We start from the raw sequence: 26782 nt of genomic DNA, 5'->3' as shown, positions 1-26782 counted from the left end.
CACACTCAGAGTTATTAAAAAATTGGGGTTCATTTTTTAAAATACTTATTAAATATGATTTAATCATATGTGCCAGACACTGTTTTAGGAGTTAGGGATCGGTCCCTCTCTCAGAGATTCATCGTCTAATGGCTATGGTGTTTAAAAAAAAAGGAAAGAAAAAGAAAGAAAAGCATTAGCTGTAACAAAATGACCAGCTACTTCAAGAAGAAAATATTCTTGCTAACATAAAAATAGACTACAAAGCTAGAAAATAAAAAGGTAATATTATTACCCTAGAAAACCTCAAGGAATTTCTGCCAGATACAGGCATACTAAAATTATCTAAAGAAATACTTTAAGGGCTAATTTATAATTCCTCTTTGCTAGATCAAGAATAAATAAGTCACATTTGAATCATTAAATTCAGATGTCAATGATACCCACCCAACTTTAGCACTTATATGACACTGTTAAAGTTATTAAAAGCCTGGAATTTCAAAAGCAACATAAAAAATCCTTCAACAAATGACATCATGTGTCTCTTAGTGTGATGCATTAAGCAGGATACATCAGCCCTGTGTAGAATTCCAGCCAAAAATGTTTAACTTGAAACCGACCAGGAATCAGACAAGTAACATTAAGAACATTCTGCAAAAAAAACTGGCTTAGAATTTTCAAAAAATGTGTCAGGAAAACACATAAAAGGCTAGGGCACTATTCTAGACTATAGAAAACTAAAGAGACGTAAGAAGAAATATTAAGATATGATCCTTGACTGGATCCTAAATTGAAAGAATAAAACAGCTGTAAGTGGGCATTACTGGGACAATGAAGGAAATCTGATTGTAAACATAATATTAAATAATAGGATTTTATCAATGTCATATTTCCCGAAGGTGGTATTTATATTATGGTTACATGGGAGAAATGTCCTTATTCTTAGGAGATACATGTTAAAAGATTTAGGAAGGGAGTGTCATGCTGTCTGTAAGTTTCAATCGGTTTGGAGAGGGAGGAGAAGGTTGGGGAGAAATGTGGCCCAATCCCCACCCCCAAACTGGTGTTTCTAGGTCAAAGGTATATGGATGTTCAACCACACTACTCTTGCAACATTTCAGAAGGTTCAAAATTTTTTCAAATGTTTAGATAACATGGCGGGGGTTGAGGAGATATGCAAAGGAGTGAATATAAAAATGAACTGAGAAAAACAGGCAGGACAAGAAGGACGAAGACATGAGGTAATGACATTTAGTGAAAAAGTGTTAAGAGTAATGAAGAAAAAGGAGTGCATAAAGAAAAACCAAGTGGGAATGCTGGAGTTTAAATAAAAGGGCTTTACTGAAGAAAGTCATGTTGACGTTTACTTTAGCAATAAAACAAAGATTCATTCCCACTTCACCTCTATTATTTCACTCATCATTGGTGTGTTGGAGTAACACATAATTTTTAGACCAATATTTAAAGAACCTCACTGAAACATTCATCCTTCTAACATAGTCTTATCAGAAAAAATAACCTCTAAGCTTTAGAGATAGTCTATTTCCTATTTCTTTTATAATTCATTTGTAATAGTGGGGGCATTTCAGATTAACTACATCTACATTCAAATATAAATTTTAGGAAATACAGGTGAAAAAATTCCTCACCTATCTGGAACTTGGTCATCTGATCACCTAATCTACCATAACTAAAAAATGGAAACAAAAAAAAATTATAAATTGTCAAAAAGATGTTACTAAGCCTTTATACTAAAATATATTTTTTCCTTTATAGGAGGAATTTAACCTAACCAAAAGCACAACTTAAACTAACTCTGCCATATGTTTTCCTGACTCAAAGCAGATTAGAAGATGCAAATCGGAAAAGCAAAATAAGATAACTAGCAGGTGGTAAACTGACAACAAAGCAGGAAATTGAAAACTTAATCTAGAAAAAATTTACGAACTATCTAACATAGGAATGCCTCAAAAGATTCTGAAGATGGCACACTTAGAACCAGAGAAAACTCTCATTCTAAAGAAAGAAAACACTTCCTAACTCATTCTATGAGATATTTACTCTGGTACTAAAGCCAAAGAAATTAAAAGAAAAAACTACAGACCAATCTTTATGAATACAGATACAAAGATCTTCAACAAAATACTAGTAAACTATAACAGCAATGAAAAGATTACATACCATGAGCAAGTGGGATCTATCCCAGGAATGCAAAGGTGTTTCAACGTAAGAAAAAAACAATAATGCAACTCACATTAACAGAATGAAAGAAAAAAGCCACAAGATCATCTCAATTGACACAGAAAACTCATTTCACAAAATCCAACAACCTTCATTACATACATACACACACACACACACACACACACACACACACACACACACACACACACACACATATATATATAAACTCAACAAACCAGGAATAAACAGTTTTATGGGTTGAATTTGTCTCCCAAAAAGGTATGTTGTTGTACTCTTAACCCCTAGTACCTCTGAAGGGAACCTTATTTGGAAACGGAGTCAATACAGTTATAATTAGCTAAGATAAGATGAGGTCACCCTGGAGAAGGGTGAGTCCTTAACCCAATGACTGGTATCCTTCTAAGAAGACAGACAGAGGGAGAACCCGAAAGGCAGAGAATGGAGTAACACTGCTGCAAGCTAAGGAACACCAAGGACTGATAGCCACTGCCAGAACCGAGAAAGAGGCAAGGAAGGATTCTACCCAGAGTCTCAAAGGAAGCATGACTCAGCTGACACCTTGATTTCAGATTTCCAGCCTTTAGACTGTTAGCAAGTAACAGTGGGACTTTGTTATGGCAGCCCTAAGAAACTAATACAGAAGAGAACTTAATCAACATGATAAAAAGCATTCATGAAAAACTCATAGCTAACATGATAATGGTGAAAGAATGGAAGCTTTCCTCTAAAATAAGGAATAAGCCAATGATGCCTGCTTTCAACACAGCTAGTCAACATTACACTGATAGTCCAAGCCAGAGCAAGACAAAGAAATAAAAAGGCACCCAAATTTGAAAGGAAGACGTAAAGCTATCTCTATTCACAATATAATCTGGAATTATTTTATATATATAAAATCCCAGAGAACATACATACACACCAAAAAAATAAGCTAATAAAAAATTCAGCAAAATTGCAAGATAACAGCTCATCACACAAAAATCAATTCTATATACCAGAGAAGACCTGAATAAATGGAAAGACATCTAGTGTTCATGGACTGGAAGAATACTCTCAAGATGGCAATATTACCAAGGTGATCTACAGATCAAAGTGCAATCATTATCAAAAGGGAATAAGATAGCTAGAATTAAAACACACACACACACACACACACACACAGAGAATATAACAAGTGCTGATATGGATGTGGACAAATACGAACATTTGTACACTGCTGTGGAAATGTAAAATGCAGAAAACAGTCTGACATTTCCTTAAAAAGTTAAACACAGAATTACCATGCGGGTCATCATTTTACTCTCAGGTATGTATCCAAAAGAACTGAAAACAGGTACTCAAATTATTTGTATATGAATGTTCAAAGCAGCACTGTTCACAACAGCGAAAGGATAGAAACAAACCAAATGTCCACCACGTGAATGAATAAACAATGTGGTATATATCCATACAATGACACACACTACAACACAGATGAATCCCCAAAGTATTATGTGATGTGATAGAAGCCAGACAAAAGGTCACACATTGTATGATTCCATTTATACTCTCCAGAAGAAGCAGATTCAGAGACAGAAAGCAGGCTTATGGTTGCCAGAGGCTGGAGCAAAAGGGGAAAAGGGAAGGGAATAATCACTTAATGCGTACAGTTTTCCCTGGGGTAATGAAAATCTCTGGAACTAGATGAAGTGGTAGTTGCACAACACTGTAATGTACTACATGCCACTGAACTGTACACTTTAAAATAGTTAATTTTATAATATATAAAATTCTACCTGAATAAAAATGTTAAAAAAAAAAAAGTATTCTAGGTCACCGAATTTCTGTACATTCAAAGCTGATAACCATGTGTCTTTTTAATTAAATATTTTCTTCCTAGTGTTTAATCCTTTGTATAGCCTATCTGCACTGCGATCTTTTCTTCTCACTCTCTATGTTCACCCTGAAATTCATCAACATAGCTTACATTAATATCTATACAATGACAATTACCAACATCCTAAGACCAAACCATTTTCCATACATTCAACTGAGTCTTGAACTTTTAGAGGGATGCCCCACAGGCACCTTAAGATTTAACATGTACATACTATGAATCTATTATCAAACTGTCAAATCTGCCTTTTGTACTATAATTTCTGTTTTCATTAATGGTGCACCATTTATAGTCACCCTAATATAAAAATCTGAGAGGCAGTTTTGAGTTTGTTTTCAGCTCCTTCACTATCCTAAATAATTCCTGAGAGAGGCATATTATTATTCCCTTTCTTTTCAATCTCTCTCCTCCATACTTTTTGCATACTTAAACTTATACTAATATTTCAAGGCTTGTTTCCTAACTGGAACTTAGCATAACTTATTATATAGCACTACAGTAAAAACTGCTATGGAGACATCTAATTCCACCATAAAAGGATTAATTCCTATGGAAATTCTCTCCTATAGTAAACAACAAAAAACTGTAAAACTTATATGAAACAATAGTTTTCAGATATTGAACAACAGGCAGCTCAAAACTGATCTGTGAGGAAAAAGAAGCAAATGAATTAAACTGTCTGAATGCCCCAATCTAGTGCCTGGAGATAATTTTTAGATAGTAGTGCAGAGAAGTGGTATCAACATGGTCTAAGAGTTGAGAATATGAAGACAGGAGTTCAGAAAGGATGAGAAGTCTAGAATTTGTGAGGCAGAGTACCAAAAAAAAGGGGGAGAGATATACAAAGAAAAGTGCCTCAGAGATGTGTAGAAAAAGCCCTGGAGGTTTTGGTTGAATATTATACAGAGGAAACTTCCTGAGGCCAGGGGCTGAGAATAGTTCAAGTTCTACTCTCAGAAGATCTTTTAATATGCAGGACACTGGATCAAGTCCTCATCCATTAATGTAGGTTTAAATAAATACTAGAATAAAAGCTGCTCTGGATCTGCCAAAATAAACTTACAAGCAAGCCTAGAAAGGACCAAACTGATAAACAAAATGCTTCACACATGACAAAGCAAATCCAACACTCTTTAAAGGAACATTAGAAAATTCACCACTCAAAAATGAAAAATTCAAAATGTCTAATGACAAATCAAAACCGCCAGTTAAAAAAGCAGAAAAATACAACCCATAATCAGGAGAAAAGCCAACAGAAACATAAACTGACCCAGAAACAAAGTATGACAGAATTAGTAACACAAGGATTTAAAACAGCTGTTATAAATGCTTTAAGTATACCCAAAGAGGTAAAAGAAAATATCAACAAGAGGTTGATAAATGTAACAAAAAAGAGACTTAAAAGGGAAATCTAGATTTGACCATACAGGGAAAAAAAAGTATCAGTGAACTAGAAGATACAGCAATAGATACAGTCTAGGTAAAATAAAATACAGAAAGAAAAAAAGGTTTAAGAAAATGAACAGTGAGCTGTGGGACAATTCAAAATGTGTAACACATATGTAACTCGAGTCCATAAACAGAAGAGATGTAGAAACAGAACAGGAAAAAATAGTTCAATAATGGCCCCAAATTTTCCAAATTTGTAAATTATAAACCAAGAGATCTGAGAAGTCCCAGAAACTTCAAGCAGAAGTGTTTTTTCCATAAAGCACACACTAAAATAAAGTTTTAATGAAATTGCTAAAAACGAGAGAATAATCTTAAAAGCAGTTGAGAAACGAGGGAGAAAGGGGAACACATCACATACAGAGGAACACTGATAATAACATTAGGTTTCTTGTTAAACATCATGCAGAAGACAATGAGCATTCTTTTTTTTTTTTTTTAAATGGAGGTACAGGGGATTGAACCCAGGACCTCGGGTATACTAGGCATGCACTCTACCACTGAGCAATACCCTGCCCCTGAGCATTCTTTAAAAAGCTGAAAGAAAAGAAAATCCATGAGCCTAGAACCATGAGAAAAACAAGTTGGAGGACTCTACTTACCAATTTCAAAACCAACTAGAAAGCTACAATAATGAAAATTAAGCAGTACTGAAATAAATGGATGGGCATATATAGATCAATGGAACATAAATGGAAGTCCAGAAGTAATCACATTTACAGTCAATTGATTTTCAAAAAAGAATGTCAAGGCAATTCAATAAATGGTGATTGTGCAATGTACACATGCAAAAGAATCAAGCTGGAACCCCTTCCTTGACACCATACACAAAAGTTAACTTAAAATGGATCACAGACCTAAGTGTAAGAGCTAAAACCATAAAACTCAGAAGAATATGTAGGAATAAATCTTTGTGGTCTTGGATTTGGCAAAACCTTAGATATGATACCATGCACACAGCAACAAAAATTTTAAAAATAAACTGAATTTCATCAAAATTTACAACTTTTGTGCTTCAAATGATACCAACAAGGGATTGTGAAAGACAATCCACAGAATGGGAAAAAAATTCTGCAAATCATATTTGAAAGCAACTTGTATCCAGAATACATAAAGAGCTCTTAAACTCAAAAGTAAGACAAAAAAACTCAATTTAAAAACAGCAAAGTATCTGAAGAGATAATTCTCCAAAGAAGACAAATGGCCAATAAACACCTGAAAATATGCTCAATATCATTTGTCATCAGACAAATGCAAATCAAAACCATATCAGATTCCATTTCACACCCACTAGGATGCCTATAATCAAAAAAAGTAGAAATAATAAGTGTTGGCAAAGATGTGGAGAAACTGGAACTCTTCTGTATTGCTGGTGGGAATGTAAAATGGTGCAGCCGCTATGGAAGTCAGTCTGTTAAGCTCCTCAAAGGATTAAACACAGAACTACCATATGATCTAGAAATTCCACTGTTAGGTGTATATGCTCTAGGAGTGAAAAACATGTCCACTCCTGTCCAAAACTTGTACAGGAAGTGTTTACAGCAGCAATATTCACAATAGTCAAAAAGTGTCGAACACCACAAATGCCTATCAATGGAAAATTATTCAACAATAAAAATGAACTACTGATAGGTGCTATAACATGGATGAACCTCAAAAACATTATGTTAAATCAAAGAAGCTAGTCACAAAAGACAAAACAAGGTAAAACTATAAAGACAAAAAGTTAAGGAGGGTGGGTATGGAGAACAGGGAGCAACTGCTTAATGGTAATGTGGTTTACTTTGGGGGTGATGAAAATGCTCTAAAATTGAACATGCTGATGGCTGCACAATTCTGAATATGTTGATACACCACTGGATTGTACACTTCAAATGGGTGAACTGTAGAGTATGTGAATTGTATTTTAATAAAGCTATTTTCTGAGAGACCTATAACCTAAAAAATTATCTTTCAAATGAGGATAACTACCTGTTTATAAAGCAAAAACTGTGAACATACACTGTGATGTTTAAAACATATTGTAGAACTAAAATGTACAACAAGAGAACAAGGAATAAGAGAGTTAAATGTACTGTTCCAAGGTTCTTAAACTACATGTTATGGTGGTGTAAGGTTTGAAGATGACCTGTGATTAAAGATGTATATTTCAAATTCTAAAGCACCACTAAAAAATCCTAACAGATAAATATAATTGATTATCAAATACTGGAGTTGAAATAGAACAAAAAATATTCAGTTAATCCAAAAGAAGGCAGGAAAAGAAGGAAAAAAAGAATATAATGTTCACATGAGACAAAGAGAAAATACAAACAAGATGGCAGATTTAAAACCAATTATATTGATAATTACATTAAAAGTCCATGATCTAATAAACACTCCTTTTAAAACAAGTAGACTGTCAGATCCAGACATGCTATCTATAAGAAACCGTATCAAACATAAAGACACAAATGAAAGTAAAAGGATGAAAAAAGATACACCACACAGACACTACTCAAAATAAAATACCATTGGCTATATCAATTTTAGGTTAAGTAGGTTAGGCTTCAGAACAAGGAGAATATGTCATAATAATAGGTCAATTCAAAAGGAAGACATAATCCTAAATGTATGTGCAACTAAAAGAATTTCAAAACAAATGAAGCCAAAACTAATGGAACCGAAAAGAGAAATGGACAAATCTCAATCATGATTATGAACTGCAATAGTACTCTTTAAAAAAACAAGTCAACAAGAAAATCAGTAAGGACACACAAGAGTTACCAATACTCTCGCAGAACTTGACCTGACATTTACAGAACCCATCACCCAACAGCTTAACAAACATTCTGCCCAAAGCCCCACAGAACACTCTTCAAAATAGACCATGTTCTGGGCTATAAATAATAAGCTGCAATAAACTTTCACTGAAATCAAACTGTTTCCCAAATCCAAGAGAATTAACCTAGAAATGAATAAGAGAAATATACCTGGAAAACATTTAGAAATAAAACACTTTAAATAATTAATGAGTTAAATTTTTAAAAGTCCAAAGGAAAATTATAAAGTATTCTGAACTGCATGAAAATGGAAACAACATATCAAGATCAGATGCTACAGGCATTGAAAATATGATAAGGAATTTTATAAACAACCTTATCCCAACCTGAATGAAGTGGACAAATTCCTTTAAAGACAGGAACAACCAGTGCTTACTGAGGAAATTGAAAATCTGTATAGCCCTGTATCTATTAAAGGAATTTAAGCTATAGTTTAAAACTTCCTCACAAATAAAATTCCAAGTCCAAATATCTCACTGGTCATTTCCACAAAAATTTAATAAAGAAATGTTACCATTCTATACAAACTTTTCCAGAAAATAGACAGAAATAGAGAAAGAAATTTGCCTAATACTTTCTTGAAACAAATGATTAAGAGCATACCCAAATATAGGCTCTATAAATTAAAATTTATTAACTGAAGGGAGAAGATACACTCTTTTGACTATAAAACTAGTGGATAACAGGTATTACCCCATATTCCATTACATTATTAGAACTGCAAGTCATCACTTCTCACCATACAACCTAATATGTACATATAGATCTTAGCTGACAGTCAAGATTAAAGAGTAAGGCATACATACACCTAAGTAAAAATGAGCTTGATTTTTTCAGATAGAACATGGGTATCCTAATTTGTTTGTTTTTTAAACAATGCTTGATTATTAAAAGAGATTATTAAGAATAAAGCTAAAATGAAATTAACTCAAGCTTTCAAACCATTAAATTTTGCAGTCCATTCAAATCACTAAAGTTTCAAGATTAACTCATGCTCATTTGTGAATTTGAAATGCACATAAACATGATAATATTCTGCCTTTATTCCCCAACTCTGGTTAGTCCAACCCTCAGATAACAGTTTCAAAGTAAACATAAGGGCAGGCTTGTTTTTAAAACAATGAGAGTATCTACACACTCCTTAAATACAACTCAAGCCATATAAACCACACCAAGCAGTGCTATTGAATAAATAATAACATCACAAACAAGCTACCTCTTGTACATTGACAAATATTGCTATGAACTTTAAAAAGAAAAATTCATGTATAAAATGAGTAAAAAAAAAAGTATTAGACTTATAAATGTAAAAACATTCAAATTATTTATTTAAATCATATTATGATTAAATAGTAGCATAATTTAATAATCAAGTTATTCTAAATTCCAGAATAAGTTAAGTTTAACATTTCAGCATTTGACTAACCCATTTATTAAAGTGAGGCCCAACAGAAGCATTACTGGCCAACAATGAAACTTCTTTCAAACATCAGATGGTTACATCTAGAATTAATACTAAAGACAATCAATCCTAATGAGAACCATACACCTCTTTCAAATTTTAGCTTGAATCAGGAACATTTGACAAACTGCTAGTGCAGCAGAAGTGAAATTTCAAATCAAATCTACTGCAATGATACGTCTATCCTACCTGTATCTTCAATAAATTCCACACATTTTTCAACAAATAATGGTATGGGCTTCTCAGCTGTAACCAGATCCTGGAGGGGCATCCCAAAGTAATTACTTTCCCAATTTCTACGTGTTGGTGGATTGAAGTTCTTGGTTTTCTTTTTCTGCTGTAAGAAAACATATTCAAGTTAAAACTATTAAAATTAATTTCTTTCAGAATAACATTAGTATTAAGCAATGTAAATACACATTTTGCATCAAAAGAAATACTTAAAAGCCACATCCAACCTGAATGTCCATCAATAGGAGATTTGGATTCATTAAATAAATTCTGCTAGAAGCAGCAACTCGAGCAATGGAAAGAGACAAAAGTGAAAAGAGGAAAAAAGTAACCAGAAGAAAATACTCCCTTTGGAAAATAACAGAAAACTAGATAGGTAGGGAAATTAGAAAAGGTATTTTTTCTATGCCAATGAAAAGGAAAAACTAGGGACAAGCAATGCTCCTAATGCAGTTTAAGTGTGGTCTGTTAATTGGTTTGTTCTTTATTTGGTCTTCAGGACAGTTCCAAGTGAGGTTTTTGTCCATAGCTGTATTTGAAAGAACATAACATAGCTTTAATTACTGATTATAGAATGAAGCTATATAACTCCATGAACTTTTGATCTCCTCATTTGACCCTTCTTATTTTCCCATTTTCTTCCTATTTACTATTTCTTAAACATTAAGATAATTTTTGTAAGTAATGGACAAAACATTTAGTAAAAAAAAATATTAAATAAGAATTTTCAGAGTTTAATTTTAAATTTGCATTGGGAGAAAACATATTCTTAACTAGGGAGAGAACATTCCAAAAAAACCTAAGGAAATACTGCCTGGAATTCAACTCTTAAGGCGATTTTAAGTCAGTCTGCCTGAAGTAGGGCATAGTAAGCATCTCCCCAGAAGATTCTATTGTGTACCCTCAGTTGAGAATCTCTGAAATATAGGAAGATGAGTAAGTTCTCAGAAATTCAAAGATGTTAGAGCACTTTTATTGACAGCCCTTGCTCCTTTTTCAGTCTAATTTTACCTACAAACTTTCATTTTCCCTGATATAAATCACAAACCTATTTATATTTTGTCATATGGTTACTAACTTACTAATTAGATAAAAACATCATTTCTAATCAGAAAAGTGTGTGTGTGCAGGGGCCGGAGTACAGGCAGAGCTTGCAGTGCCTAAAGCTATAGTCCTTATTTTAATTTCTCTTTCCTTCCAGAGTCTCTCCTTTAGATGGACTGATCTTTCAATGTGTTCTTCCAAGTTCCCAAGTTATGAAATTGATACCTTGTATAATCAATTAAGTCTTTTCTTTATTTCAATTTCAGGCTGCTCTACCTAGCAAACTTCAAGAGTTCATGAAATTCAACTTCTAAATCTTCATATATTATATCACTCTTCAATGATACAGATTACTAAAACTCTGGTATGTACTGGTATGTATATATGTTACACAATATAACTAGGTGTCAGGACTACTGCCAACAAATCACTGGAGTATTTGATCTGGCACGAGACCTAGTCCACCAAGTCAAGTAGTGTGGATCCTTTCTTACTCCTTAAACCATCCTTCCACTACCACTACCACCAAAACAGAAGAATGTACTAAGAAGTAGAAATGAAGAAACTGTAATTGCAAAGCTGATGGTAGGGCTGTCTTCTTTTTCAGGAGCATTAAGGCGCTTTCCAGCCTGCAAACTATTAGCTGTACCATTCAATTAGAAAAGTGAAAACTGAAGCAAAGATGGATGTTTTTTGTTTAAAAAGATAATACAGTGCTGAAAGAGATTACATTTAGGTAGGATAATGACAACAGCAATGCCTAGCCTATGGCAGGAGCAACAAGAATAAAACATTTTAGTCTTCAATGCCACCCAAAGAATACAAAATTGTAAGAAAGTAAGCTAGTTCTAACTGTTCCAATCAACTCTTTAAAAAATTCTCCTTAATGTTGCCCTTTAGGAACCAATCCAAATTATCAGATGACTCTGAAATCATTCCATCCTTACCCTGGGGGTCACAGGCAAGAAGAAAAAGTGAAGTGTAAACTTTATGTAGGAAGCCTTGAAAACTAAAATTGAAGGGAGTGGAGTCAGGCAAGCAAAATAAGGTAGATTTTCTGGCTTATGCTCAGGGAATATCTAACATCCATAAAGTTATAAGGGCAAGTTATTTAATTCTGCAGTTACATCAAGATTCAGGACCAGATATCTGAGGTAATGAAAGGCTAAGTGGCTTATAGCATTTAATTTCTGGCAAACTCTAAAGGGATAATTTACTAACACAGAATCACCCTGACAGTCAAGTTATAGTTCTTATATATTGGGGGGAAAAGGCATAAAAAGCTTAAGTGACTTTACCAATTTTCCTACTAATTTACACTGCTACAAAAGAAAATTCTATGCAGAAAAACAGTTTGAATTACACATCCCTATATTAGCTTTCATGATGAATAAAATGTACATAACTTTTTTTCTGTAAGTGATAGTTCTTAAGCATAAGAATCACTTCAGGGAGTTCTTTTAAAATGTGAATTTTTAAAAACTCTACATAATTCTAATATACATCCCTTAGTTAAGAGTTGCTAATCTATAGTTACAAGTTTAAACCAATTCAAAATAATTCATATAATTTAAAATTTATTTTATAAATTAAACTATCTAAGGCAAGATGATAACAGCTGCTATAAAATGCCATCAGGGTACTTTGAAATTTGCAAGAAAGAGATGAGGAGTATGGTTAATTTGGCCATTTAGACCTATAGCTTTTGATGAACCATTAGTCAAAAGTGAGAGCCTCCAATTAAATAATTGTGCCAGTGGGAAAACATGATCTGATTTATGATAATCCAACTTTAGATTCAGTACTATATTCATACAAATCTGAATTTCTGCTTAAATGCAAGTAGTCATGGTCTTTTTCCTGGCCACTTAGGCAAATCTCATGTCTGCAAAAGCGTTTCTGGTAAAATAAACATTTCATTTCACAAAAATGTAATCAATAGTATCAATTGAGTGTCCAGCAGATACGAAAAACTCTAATTAGCATAAGTATATGGGACCAAGAAAAAGTATATAAAAAGCTCTTTAAAGACACTACTCTTTCACTTCAGTAATATCAGCAACATAATAAAGGAGAGCACCTAAGCAACATTCTCAAATAAATACCATAATCAATAACATTAAAAAAAACCCTCAATTGCTTCATTTATAACCAACAAACAGGAAAACTTAAGTAGCAAAAAATAGTTGTGTATGCTTTCAAAGAACAAATCTCGAAAACAAGAAATTTTGGACTTGACTTCTCTTAAATTTAAGATGGGATTCTTGAAATACAAGATTAAAAAAGAAATGAGAAAACAAGAGGCAAAATGTAAAGAAAGTAAAGAAAAACCCACTAAAGAAATGAAAACCTCTTTAGTAAGACTCAATATGATTGGAAAGATCAGAATAAAGTAGAAAAACTGATCAGAGTTCTCCTTTCTACTATACCATTCTATGACACACATCAAAATATACTTTTGTTCCCCATCCTTTTAAAGAGAAGTCTCAGTCTTCTCTCTGCTAGCTACTGCTCCATAATGCTACTCCCTTTCGCAGACAAACTCTGCATAAGTCATCTATATTAGCTGTTGCCAATTCCTCTCCTTCCATTCCCACTAATATGTACTCAAATTAGTCTATCACTATCATCAATGCACTAAATCTGTTCTTATTAAGGTCATGAATGATTATTTTACAACAGTTCTCAGCTCTCATCTTACTTGACCTTTCAGCAGTCACTCTCTTCGGTAGACTTTTAGGAGACCACCTCTATCTTCTCACTTGCTCTCCCATTATTAGTCTCCTTTGCTGGTCCCTCCTTACCAACCTATACTGTGAATAACCCCAGGCCTCAATCCTTGATTGTCCTTTTTTTCCTCAGTATCTACACTCACCCTCTTGGTAATGTCAGCCGGATGCTGATAATGCAAGTAAATACCTCCAGCTCAGCTCTTTCTCCTGAACTCTAGACTCATTTGAAACATTCTACCTGACATCTTCACTTGAATGTCTAACATATTCTTTCTTAACGTGTGCAAAACTGAACTCCTAATAATTTCCTTAAAATGTGCTCTATCTTCTGCCTTCTATATCTCATCTCAGGCTAAAAATCTTGGCATCATCTTTGATCCTTCTTTTTCTCTTGCACCCAACTCCCACATGTATGCGATACAGAAATCAACTACTTTTTTTTAACATTTCACTGCTAATTCCCTGGTCTGTACAGTGCTCACCATTTCACATAGCTAGATTATTATGTTGACTGCTTAATCAATCCTCCCTGCTTGTACCACTATCCCTACAGACCATTCTCAATAAGGCAGCCAGAACGATAGTGGCTCTCAAAAAAAAATGGCCTGCAAGGCCATACACAACCTTGATGGCTCTTTATATTCTGATCTTATTTTTCTCTACTTTCTTCAACATTTTACTCTTTCCTCTAGCTACACAGCTTACTTGCTTTTTTAACATGCTTTTTCAACATGTGATGCACAGTCCTAACGTGATTTTTGCATTGGCTGTTCCCTTTACCCTCTCAATGAGGCCTACATTGACTATTAAAAACTGTAATCCCATTGCCTGTCTTCCTCTAACTCTTGCCTAGTACCTCCAATCCCTCATACACTGCTTTTCCTACCCACAACACTATATAATTTTCTTACGTATTATCATCATCATTATCATTATTTTAGTATACTCCCTGCTACAATTTAAGCTCCTCACAAAGGCAGAGATTATTATCTTTCTTGTTCATCAACATACTCCAGTGATCTGGAATACTCCTTGTGAAAAAGAGGTAAGTACAAAGATAGTCGAGGTCTCTTCTGAAATAATGAACTTAATTTGTAGATTGAATCAATCTCTTAATTTGTAGACTGAATGCATTTCACCATGCACCAGGAAAGATAAACAACAAATAGGAGTAAACCATAAAGTTACAGACATATGCTGCTGAACTCAGTAAGCTTCAAAAAATCTCAAAAGCATCTAGGCAGAAGAAACCAATGACCATCAGTGGAGGGAAAATAATCAGGCTAGCCTCAGAGTTCCCATGAAAACTGAAAAGCCAGAAGTCTCTTCTGTAGGAATGTCATGGGAAAAGGATGTGTCAAGAATTCTTTAGCCAGTACGTAATTCAAATGTGCATAGCAGACAACTATAGATTTTTTTAAGTTCTCAAATATGTAATAATTAATATTTAAATTATAGCACTCTCAAATTCCTTCTTAGAAATCCTAAACACAAAATGAAACATCAATAATAAAGAACTTATATTTGAAAAATTTGTGCTATGAAAAAATAAGAATGAACACTGTACATGGTTAAACACAAAACTAATTCTAAGTTACAGTGGTACAGCTATTAGATAGAATATAATCTACAATTCTGTGGGTCAAGCTACAAAACGTAAAAGTAATTAACAGATCAGAATCAAAAGTTTCAACCTACCCAAAAAGGTGGGTGGTGGAGGATAATATTCATGCTAATGCACGCCAGGGTATCATGATAAGGGAGTAAGGATGATAAACTGAAAAAGGGGCTCAGTATAAATTTAAAGATAAAAATAAATAGCACATAAATTAATAGTTCCATTTCTCACTCTTTTTGCTGATAAAGAATAAAAATAGAAAACAAGAAAACAAGCAAACTAAAACATAAAAATAAATATAAATAGAATAAGATCAGATCAGCTATAAAAGACTGACACCTGGTACAAAACCTAATGTGACTAACCACATGCTATTTAAACAGAGACTCCTAAAAGTTGGAAATAAAATGATGGAAAAAGTAACCTCCTTTTTTTTTTTTTTTTTTTTTTTTACAAGAGCAATGTTAACATTGCAGTTGTCATCAAGGCAAAAAGCTTTGAACTATACAAAAGAGACTCATTTGACAATTATCCAGAATTCAATCCACCAAGTAGCAACAACAAATTATAGCAGAAATACGAACATCTGTGGAAACAGAGTAAGAAATTTTAAATGATCTCCTTACTCCCTGTTAGATCAAGCACACCAAAATTAATAATAATAAAGATGAATTAAGAAGGTTGATTTGAATAGATTTACATATACTGATACATGTTAAAGTTTAAGAAGATAAATACTATAATCCTATTTCTGTTCAAATAAATCATTTATTAGTAAAAATAGCAAAAATTAAAAAAATACCAAACTATTGATGATAATCCTCTGGATTTGGGGGAGGGTGGAGAAGGAAAGAGAAAAAAGCTGGGGGCGTTGGGGGGAGGGTGTTACACAGAAATTTCACTGTAAGTCATGTATTTCCTTTTGTAAAGGAAATACTTTTTGAAAAGATAAAGATTACTTGTATAACCAGGAAAAAAAAACAGATTTAAAAAACTGTATCTATAAAGTATGTATTTTAATCTTTCTCTTTTCAAAAAAGAGATAGGAAATCAAATTTTACCCTGATGGCTTCTAATTTGAGCTTTTTCTGGTCCCTATATACTCTGTCCCATACTCAAGAGATTCTTAACATATCACAGCATGTTAAAAAGTTCTGAGTTCTGCAAGTAAAGAAATCCATGTCAGTATAAGCACTACCTACTCTCTCTTTCTAATGACCTCAACTCACATTTCATTGAAAAAGACACATAGGAACTCCCTCAAGTTACACCTATGAGCTACCTACACAGATATCTCTACCCTGATTCATCTTTTCCTTCCTATAATAAGTGAAGTAACCCCCTGTTCATATAAGCCAATATCCTCTCCCCTCTTCTTTTATAATATCCATCTGTCCCTCTCCTGGGTCATTCTTATGAACATACAAATACCATCTAATATTTCTCATCTTTAAAAACCTACGTGAAAACCTCTCTTTGATCCCACAATGAACAGTAGTTATGGCACCAATTCTTGCCCCCTTTTCTCTTCATTCTTGAGCTCTCAGCAATATTCTTTCTTGACTACTTCCTCCTTAAACACTTATTCTTTTGGTTCCCATGTCACTTACTCTTTAGTAGTTTTTCCTCTTTTCTAACCAAGGATTCCTTTTTCAGTTTCATCTGCCAAGAACTCTTCCTGGTCTACCCAAACTTGGTTCTGAGCCCTTCCTTCTTCTCTAGCTTTTCTCTGCCCTTATGTGAATTTATCTAATCCCACAGCTCTAAATCCTTTTATATCCTGATAACTCTTCCTCTCAGTACTAGATTCATACATCTAACTTTTATAATTCCACTGGGATGTCAACATAGATACTTTAAACATAACATAAAAAGCACAAAACAGATGTCTTCATTCCCTCCGGTCTGAAATCTTTCACCATTCATCTTCTTCACTGTCTCAGTGAATCTAAATCTACCCAACTGCTTAATCCACAAACCTAGGAGTCAACCTTGATTCCTTACTCTCCATAGTGAATGCATAAGAAGCCCTGTTGGTATGATTTCCAAAATATTCTAAAAACTGTCCACTTTTCCTTATTGGTACCTGTACCTTGGCATACAGTAGGTGCTCAGTAAACACTGACGGAAGCAAACAAAATTATAAACAGGAACCAGAGAAAGCCTTTATCATGTAAGATTTCTACTAATAAACATACAAAGTACTGTAGGTTTATTTACCAGTTTATGCAAACTGTTTCATTATATATAATTTTTCATACCTATGGGAATCACTATATAAGTGTACCTAAGCTTAAGTATACAAATCTAATAAAATGAGGATTCATACAAAATAATGATTCTTATCATAAAACTGCAAGAATTAAATAGTCAACTCTGTGAATTCGTTTGGATATAATGTACTTTCAACAGTGTTCAGGAACTGAGCACCTACTATTTGCATAAAATCATTGTAGGTATTGTGCAGGATAGGATATACAAAGCTACACAAGTGAAAAATCGCACAGAATACACATACATACACACACACACACACACACACACACAAATGAGTACAAGTAAAATTAGGGGAATCTAAAGATCTGTGGATCATACTAATGTTAATACCTTGGTTGTGATATTGTACTAGGTTTGTAAGATGTTACATTTTGGGAAACTGGGCAAAGGATGCATGGGATCTTTCTCCATTATTTCTTACAATGGTATGTCAATCTACAATTATCACAAATTAAAATGATGTTTTAAAAGGTTATTACAATAATCTAAGTAAGAAGTTATAATAACCCCAACTAAGACTGCGACAATGAAATGGAAACATATTTTAGAGCAGAATAAAGATCAGCCAAGTAAGATAAATAGCAACAGCATGCAGCTTTGACCCACAGCAGCTACTTCCTGAAAATACAGTCTTATCCAAACATGGTGAGGATGGGGAAGTAATATCTATGACCTGTGAGGAAAACCCTGCCTTTCCTAATTGAGCAGATACAAACATGCCTTGTATCACTAACTTCTAGAATCTCATAGGAATTTCCTTAAAGACCACATTCTGCTACACAGGGTTTCTCAGCTTCAGTATTATTGACATTTTGAACTGTAGGATGTTTAGCAGCATCCCTTGCCTCTACTCAACAAGTATCAGTAGCAACTCCTCACCCAAACTGTGACAGCCAAAAATGTCTCCAGGCATTGCCAGGTGCTCCCTACAGGTCAAAACTGACCCTGGTTAAGAACCACTGTGCTAGCCTAATAAAAACAAGGACTAAGAACCCAAGTTTGGGCAACAGCTACAGATATATCCCTGGGAAATCTGAGACTTCTAACTCTAACTTAAAAAAAAAGTCAATACATAACTCAAGATTGTGAATCACTACTGTAAGGTACACAAAGATGAATGAATGATAATTGTAACTGCCCTCAAAAAATCCTACAATGAAGAAAGAAAAACAAAACTTATTAAACTATAAGGCAATAAAACTACTATAAAGCGATTACTTTATTTGGGAAGAATAAATACTACTCCATAGCATAACACATCAATAAAAGAAATAAGCCTTTAGTGGGAGCCAGTACCCCATGAAAGTTTAACTAATCTGTTTTTCTTTGTAAATTCTGTAAAAGCTGTACATGCTGGCTGAGTCCAAATACTTAGGAAATCAGGGATAAGCCAACACTAGGTGAAAAGAGGGAAGAGAAAGTAACAGAGGGTAAATAAATGTGGTCTGTGTTCTTGTATACACTAATGAGACAAATTGGTTCTTGCATCGATTGATTTCTATGATGACATTTTCCTATAAAGCATTTCAACATATTATCTACCTGGCAGACATTTTGTTAATGCCACTAACCTCACTAATGAAAAATTAAACGTGCTGTCACCTGGAGAAGGTCCTAGCAAAAACATCTAGTGAATGATGAGTAGATTTCTTCCCAGCTTCCCTAAATATATATTTTCAATTGTATTCAAATGAAAATAAGTTTTACATTATACCCAGCATTTCATTCTTAAAACCACTATTTCTCCCTTTGCTTCCCATGTCATCTGTTATGTACTTTCTGTTACTCTTATGATTGCCAATCAGAGCATCAGTAAAGAATGAAGAAAAATTTCAATGTGTCTTCCCCTTCCCTCACATCACAGAGGTTCTAGCGTCCACAGCTTTAGGAAGTTTATATGAAACTCTTAAGACTCCATTAAAATTTTGTGAATGTGCATTTTTCTAAGAAAAATACTCAAACCTTTCCCCAGATTACCAAAGGCTAAGAACAATTTCCAAAAAGCTCAAAACTATTATACAAAACAAAAACAAAAACAAACCCCCCCCACAAAACCCATATGCAAGGTGTATCTTTTGTCTGGACAAAGTTAGATACTATCTCAAAATCACTTCTGTCACACCCTTATATTTTGAGAACTGGAAACATCAGATATTACTACTTTTAAAACGCAGTCCTCCTTCCACTGAGATTTTTCTTTACACAGTTATAGATTAAGTCCTACTGAGGACTTTTCAACACATCAACTTAGATGACAAGAAAACACTACAGAGCTAAAAATCATAAAACTATACCTATTGTAGAAATAACTATTCTAGGGTTTAGAGAGATTTTTAGTATATAAAATTTTGGAGCACATGAAATTCTCAAGCTTGTAAACTCACCTATAAGTTTTGGAATAGTAACAACTGGCCACTGATATAAAATTATAGTAAGAACACAATATTCTATGTTGTAGGCGTTAAGTGCTTCACTGACGTTAACTAAATATATTCTAACAATTATAATGAATGTGCTGCAGAAATAAGAATAATTTCAATAATTTATGCTATGCCAGTTTTTTGCTAAACATTCAATACGCTGCTATGAAAGTTAAGAAAAAACAGTTTGAGTAGAAAGCCACACTGAAGACATTTACATTTGCTTTTAAGTTAGTAAAAACAAGCATACTGCTGATACAATCATTTAAGTCTTAACAGAACACATCAATCAAAATATACTTTAGAAACTGACCATCTTGTTACATTGGATTCTGAATCTGAAAAGTAATAAATTATGGTCAAATCAATAGGACAGAACAAATTCAAAGAAACAGCATATAATAAAATACAGAAATACATTATATATCCACATTTATACCATAAACTGACATCACCAACACCAGAATGCTACTAAAGAAACCAAATTTTTTATGACAAATTTTAGAAACACCGTAGAACTGTTCAGAGGTAGACCATATTTAGCCAATAAGCCAGTATGAAAGCAAAAGAAATAGTTATTAAAGATGCCTCAGTAAATGCTTTCCAAATGAAGTGAGAGATATGAATCAGACATCTTACTAATCTTGATGAAAATATAAAACGTTTAATTTTTAACAAAATCAAATTTACTAGACTGAATTCCTGAAAATAGAGCCCATGACCAAGTCATCCCTATATGCTTAGCTTTGGAGAATAGAATGTTCAGGCATAGCAGGCATTCAGTAAGATGCTTGTTGAATAAAACGAGTTTCCCTGAGTTGAAATAAGTGTAATTATTAAAACACACACACACACACACACACACTCACTCACTCTTTTTTTACTTTTATTTCTTTTATTACTACCACACACACATACACAAAAAGCCATATACTCATACTGACCTCAACTGATCACAGTACAACATTCTGTGCTAGGCCATGGAGATCAACTACAAGCAAGATATAAATCTTGCCTATAGTAGATACTATGGCTTTCATCCCTTAGACATTACCCTAATTTGGGGGATGCCGACTTCAACCAGACCTCTAAAAGCTCAGGCCTGCATTCAATAGTATAATTCTATTCCTCTGGCAGAGTTTACTGGTTAGGAATGGATACAGGACCAACTCAAGGCAATGAGACTGGAAAAGATGCTGGCTGAGAAGTCTGGGAAAGCAGTTTTCTCATTCTTCTTAACATCTTTTCTTTATAAAAATGACCCTCACTCTTTCCCCTAAGGAAGTGTCTGCAAGGTAATAATGGATATAATGGGTATACTGTATATCAACTACACCAAAATCTAACTAATCTAACCACCCTCTGAAAAATAGGTAAAAAAAAAAAAAAAAAAAAAAAAAAAAAATGAAAATCTGAAACTGTCAAGCAGTTCAAGATTTTGTTAAATGATCTTGCTCATTAAACAAAGTGCAAAACTACCCTATCTCTAGCTGATCTTTAAGTATTGCTCTTTCTACAGTAAGCCTTTTAAGCACCCAATTTTTATTTAGCCTTAATTATAATTCTTTGAAGAAACTACTTTCTCTTAGGTGTGAACACTGTCAATTAAATGACTGTCAAGAAGTTGTGATAAACACTAAAAATAAAAAGCAAACTTACCCTATAACTTATACATTCTGATATAGACAAACAGCAGTTCAATACAGACATATTTTCATATATTTCATTACTTTTATATCTAGAATGAACAATTTATAGAGCAAAAGAAAATTCTGGTCACCACTGTTAATAGTCTTTCAAAAAATATTTTACTTAACAAAGACTGAGATTCTAGAAGTCAGAAGTCAAATAATTCTAAACCTAAGATTTACTATGTTCTAAAGGATCTACCATGTTAATAGCATGGTATCAATTCACTATTTACTAATACTAAATTCATATATTGTGACTCAATATATACATATAGATATCTCTTCAGTATTTTAAAGAAAACATACCTATTTTGGTACTGTTCCCTCAACAGGCTCCAAATTCTACTATAATGGCTAAAGCAGCAGAATCTTCTAGGACACTATCTGAGACAGGGCTTTATTAAGAAGGGAGCAGTAAAACACAGAGAAAATAACAATGGACTGGAAGGAACATTTGAGAATAAAATAGGAGTTGGTAGCTGCTTAACCTAACTAAGAATGAAAAGATTCACGACCTGGAAACAAGACAGAAAAACAATTTTAAAAGAAGCAGGTGAAAAATCATCAGAATACCAGCTTACTCTAATGCACAATAAAATTCACTATGTAATAGTATTTTACTATTTACTATCTGAATCAAGCTGACAGCACTGAAATGGATACTGAAGAAAAAACAAACTAGCTTAAACACAGGTATACCTCACTTCATTGAATGAATATGTTAAAAACTGGCAATTTATGAATGCAACTCAAATTTTCTCATTCAGTTCATTTTCTTCAGCATTGTTTTTCAAGCACCTGTAGATTATGAAATCAATTCAGCAGGTTACCACCAGCATTTCTTTTTTCACTGTAATAGACTAGAAACTCAAAATTACCTATAAAGTAGGTAAATACACTTTTATGAGATTTCATTTACATAGAAATATTTATGTGTATAATGGGTCATGATTTAAGAAAATAATTCTCACTGATGGTTGCAAATCAAGAAATGTCTTAGAGGTTTTGTTCCCACAACTAACACTAAACTCATTTTGGAGTACAGAACAAAAGAAAATTAAGCATAAAGCCTTCTCTGAATGGCAGGAATGACAACTAAAGCCCAGTTTAAGAGAAACAGATCTCTGAGCTTTCCTTAGATGCCACTAATGCCCCAAAGATCATTTTCCAGATGTCAAGGAATCTGAAAAAACATTCCTAGGCTATGGCTCCCATGTTGGAATCAAAGAATGAAGGTAAAGAGAAAAACTCAGAATCAGAAATCACAGGAGTATTTAATTTAAAAATGAGTCAGGAAACTAATCCTGCTAATGGGACAACGGACTATTCTGAAATACAGCTGGCGTATACTGGGATACTTCAGGCTTGAAAGCACACTACAACAGCATTTATTGAGCACTGCTATGTCAGGCACTTGAAACATGTAGTTCTAATTTCTTCCACAATCCCAAGGGCAATATTGTAATTCCTAATTTATAGATGAGGGAATCAGCTAAGAAAGGGTAAATGGTCTTTCTTAATCTCCCTACCATTAAGGATCATCCCAGCTATTTGGCATTCAACATTAGAAATTCTTCAAGACTGTGTTAGGCACTCCTCTGTATTCACTACCTAGGTCATTTCATCTACTGCCATCTCTACTTCATTGTCTCTGAAATATGTATCTCCAACTCAGACCTCTTCCCTGAGGGCCTGTGTATCTAACTGCCTATTTGACACCTCCACTTGAACTCTCCAACTCCAAACCTGGTAAACTTTCAATGCTCTCCATCAGGAACAGCATCATCACTGATGAAGCTGCACAAGTTAGAAACCAAGCAGGTATCTTTCCTATCTCATTTATCATCTTCACCCTTCCCACACACATGCATACATCATCAAGTCTTACAGATTTTAAGTACCTCTCAAATCCATCCCATTCTATCCATTGCCACCATTCTCCCTCCTCACTGCAGCTACTCAAAGCTTTCATCATAATTTGCTTAGACTACTGTAATATGCCCACTGGTCTTTCCTATCACTCAACCCAGACTCCAAACTGAAAACCAAGTGATTTCAAATCCACTCGCTCTCTAATTTCAATTTACTCTTAGGCTAAATAACAAAAATTCCTAACAGTATTAAAAAGGTCTGTCTGAGTCTTATCCCCACTCTCAAGTCTCTCCTTGTACTATTCTCTCTCGTAGAACAGGTGTCAGTAAACTATGGCCTAGGGGACCAATCCAGCCTTCTGCCTGTTTTTGAAAATAGTCATACTCATTTGTTTACGTATACTGTATGGCTGCTTTTGCAGTGGAACAGCAGATTTGAGCAGTTGTAATAGAGGCTGTATTACCTTCAAAGCCCCAAATATTTATCTGGCTCTTTAAGAAAACTCTGCCAACTACCTTGGATCAATGACTAGCCACAGTGACATCCTTTAAGAACATACCATGTTCCCTCTTACCACATGAACATTCTGTTTATTCAGCATTCAACAGTCTCCCATCCACCCAATCATTCCCCTAGTTAAGTCCTATTCACCCACCAGAGTTGAAAAAATGACAAGTCTCAAGGAAGTCTTTACTTATCCTACAGATGAGCATACCCCAATTCAAATTAGTCATATTTCAAGTGTTCAAAAGCCTCACGTGGCTTTGGAAGGACAGCTCCAAGTTAGAGGTCTGTGTGTTTTGGAGCTCTCCGTTCTATTTTATTGGTCAATATGCCTTTCTCTGTGCTAACACCACATTGTCTTAAATATTAAAGTTCTATATTATCTGATAGAATAAGCATATATGTATCATCACCACTCCATTTCTGCCATTCTTCAGAAGTGTCCTGACTGTTCTATACTTGGATTTACTCTTTATTCTTCCATATTTGCATTAGAATCAGTGTGAAATTTTTTGAAAACCTTTGACACTTTGAATGAGACAATACTGAATCTAAATCAGTCTGAAGAGCGGTAACTTATTTACGACAAGCCATATTCATGGATAGGAAGGCAACAGCTCCCTATTTACTTAGGTCTTCTTTACTGCCTTACAATAAATTTTATATTTTTCCACACAGAGGTTTGCACATGATGTTATAATTACTTAGGCACTTGATAATCTGTCATGCTTTTGTAAATGGTGTCTTCTCTACTTATTTTTTGTTTATTACTGATGTATAGAGATACAATTGATTTCTGATTATTGATCTTATATGGAGCTATTTTGCTAACTATTTTACTAATACTTATAATCTATCTAAATCTTTTTTGGCTTTTACAAAGGAAATCATATCAGCCAACAATGATAATTTTGTTTCCTCCTTTTTTTCTTATCTTACTGCTTTCACTAGGATCTCTGTAAAATATTGAATGGAAGTGGTGATGGTGTGTACACTTTGTCTTGTTCCTGGTTGAAAAGGGAATCTATTTCCCTAAATAGGATGATGTTTATTGCAGATATCACTTGTTTTCGTATTTGTAGATATCTGTGTAATTTCACCTGTTTGCATATTTGTAGATATCTTTTTTTATTAAGTTAAGTTCTCATCTGTTCATAATTTAGTAGCTTTTTTATCAATTTGTTAAATTTTTACCAAGTATTTTTTATATACTATTGCTATTATACACCCACAACTCTTAACGTAAAACTTCTGGGACAAGATGTATTTTAGAATTCAGAAACCTGTAGTCATTACCCATATTGTACAGTACAAAAAATGTCTATTATACAACGACACCAAAAAACTGTGGGTCGGTACCCTGTACTCAAACACATTAATATATTTGCAGTGAACTATATAGATACTCACTTTAAATAACTGACAAACAATGATTATAAGCAGCCTCATACATCAGTTCAAGTCAGGGTCTGCCACCAAGAACAGGGTAAATCAGGTCATGCAGCCAAGTTCTAAAATAAAACTTTTGGTTTTCAGAAGTTAATGAATTTCAAAATTGCAGTTAAAGGTCTGTGGACCAGTACTTTATTTAGGACTTTGGCACGTACACTCATAAATAGAATGGGACTATAATTTTCCTTTCTTATATCATCCTTGACTGGTTCTGAAATTAAGAATAGATGACTTTAGAGAATGAATTAAAGAATGTATTCTTCTAGTCTTTCTATTCTCTGGATTTGTAGAACATTGGCATGATCTGTTCCTTAAAAAGTCTCCTGTAAAATTATCTATGCCTGGTATATTTGTGGCAAGATGTAACCACTACTTCACAATTTATTTAATAGTTACAGGATTATTCTAAGCTTTCTCATCTAGGTAAATTATATTTTTCTAGGAATTTTAACTTTATTTAAACTTTCGAATTTGTTGACTTAAAACTGCTGATAGTATTCTCTATTATCTTTTAAATCGGGTCTATCTGTAATTCTGTTCCCTTTTTCAGTCTTGGTATTCATTGCCTTCTCTTTTCATCTGATCTGTCTCGCCAGATATTTGTTTTGTCTATTTTTCTAGTCTTCTCAAATAATAAACTTCTAGCTTGGCTGATCTCTCATTTGGTGTTTGTACCTTTACCTGTTACTTTAAAACTGACTGTGTACATCAGTCTCCTAGCTAGACTACCTGATACCAATCTCTTTCCTATGTGGAACCTTCCTGCTAATGCCCACCTTAGCCAACAGCTTTCAGATTTAAACTAGACTCTTATAAATACAATGATATTTCACAATGCCCTAAATTGGGACAGTTTCATACCATATCTCAAACCTGCTTACAATTCTATGCCTCTGTACAAATGACTTTCCCCACCTAAAATATATTTTCTCCTTCCTAAAAACCAATCAAAATACTCAAAACTGATGATTTACCTTTTTCATAAAATTTTGTGAAACTAACTCCACACACTGTATGGTGATCACTCATCCTGTGTTCCCTTGATATTTATATTTGAGTAATAGTATCATAAAATAGTGTTCATATTTTATATAACCAACTTATCATGTGCCAGGCACTGTTCAAAATAAACATGAACTTATTTTTCA

General features: G+C 33.8%; 1 protein-coding gene and 1 long non-coding RNA gene across 4 annotated transcripts in view; one reads left to right on the top strand and one right to left on the bottom strand.

The window, feature by feature from the left end:
* The window catches only part of ARHGAP5 (Rho GTPase activating protein 5), a 61015-nt gene that overhangs the window by 16129 nt on the left and 18104 nt on the right, over nucleotides 1-26782 (bottom strand). For 2 of the 3 annotated variants that reach the window (XM_032481849.1, XM_032481848.1), the window contains exon 3: nucleotides 9983-10130. In XM_032481849.1, coding sequence (XP_032337740.1) covers nucleotides 9983-10130 — 148 coding nt within the window. The remainder of the gene's footprint in view (nucleotides 1-9982; nucleotides 10131-26782) is intronic. The other variant, XM_032481850.1, reaches the window with a different exon arrangement.
* Nucleotides 1149-24753, top strand: LOC116664219. Its single transcript, XR_004320620.1, has 3 exons — nucleotides 1149-1220; nucleotides 7571-7573; nucleotides 24743-24753. It is a non-coding gene; the product is annotated as an uncharacterized LOC116664219 (long non-coding RNA).

Source organism: Camelus ferus, chromosome 6 (assembly GCF_009834535.1).
Source record: "Camelus ferus isolate YT-003-E chromosome 6, BCGSAC_Cfer_1.0, whole genome shotgun sequence".
Taxonomy (NCBI): domain Eukaryota; kingdom Metazoa; phylum Chordata; class Mammalia; order Artiodactyla; family Camelidae; genus Camelus; species Camelus ferus.
This window is presented reverse-complemented; position numbering and strand designations above follow the sequence as displayed.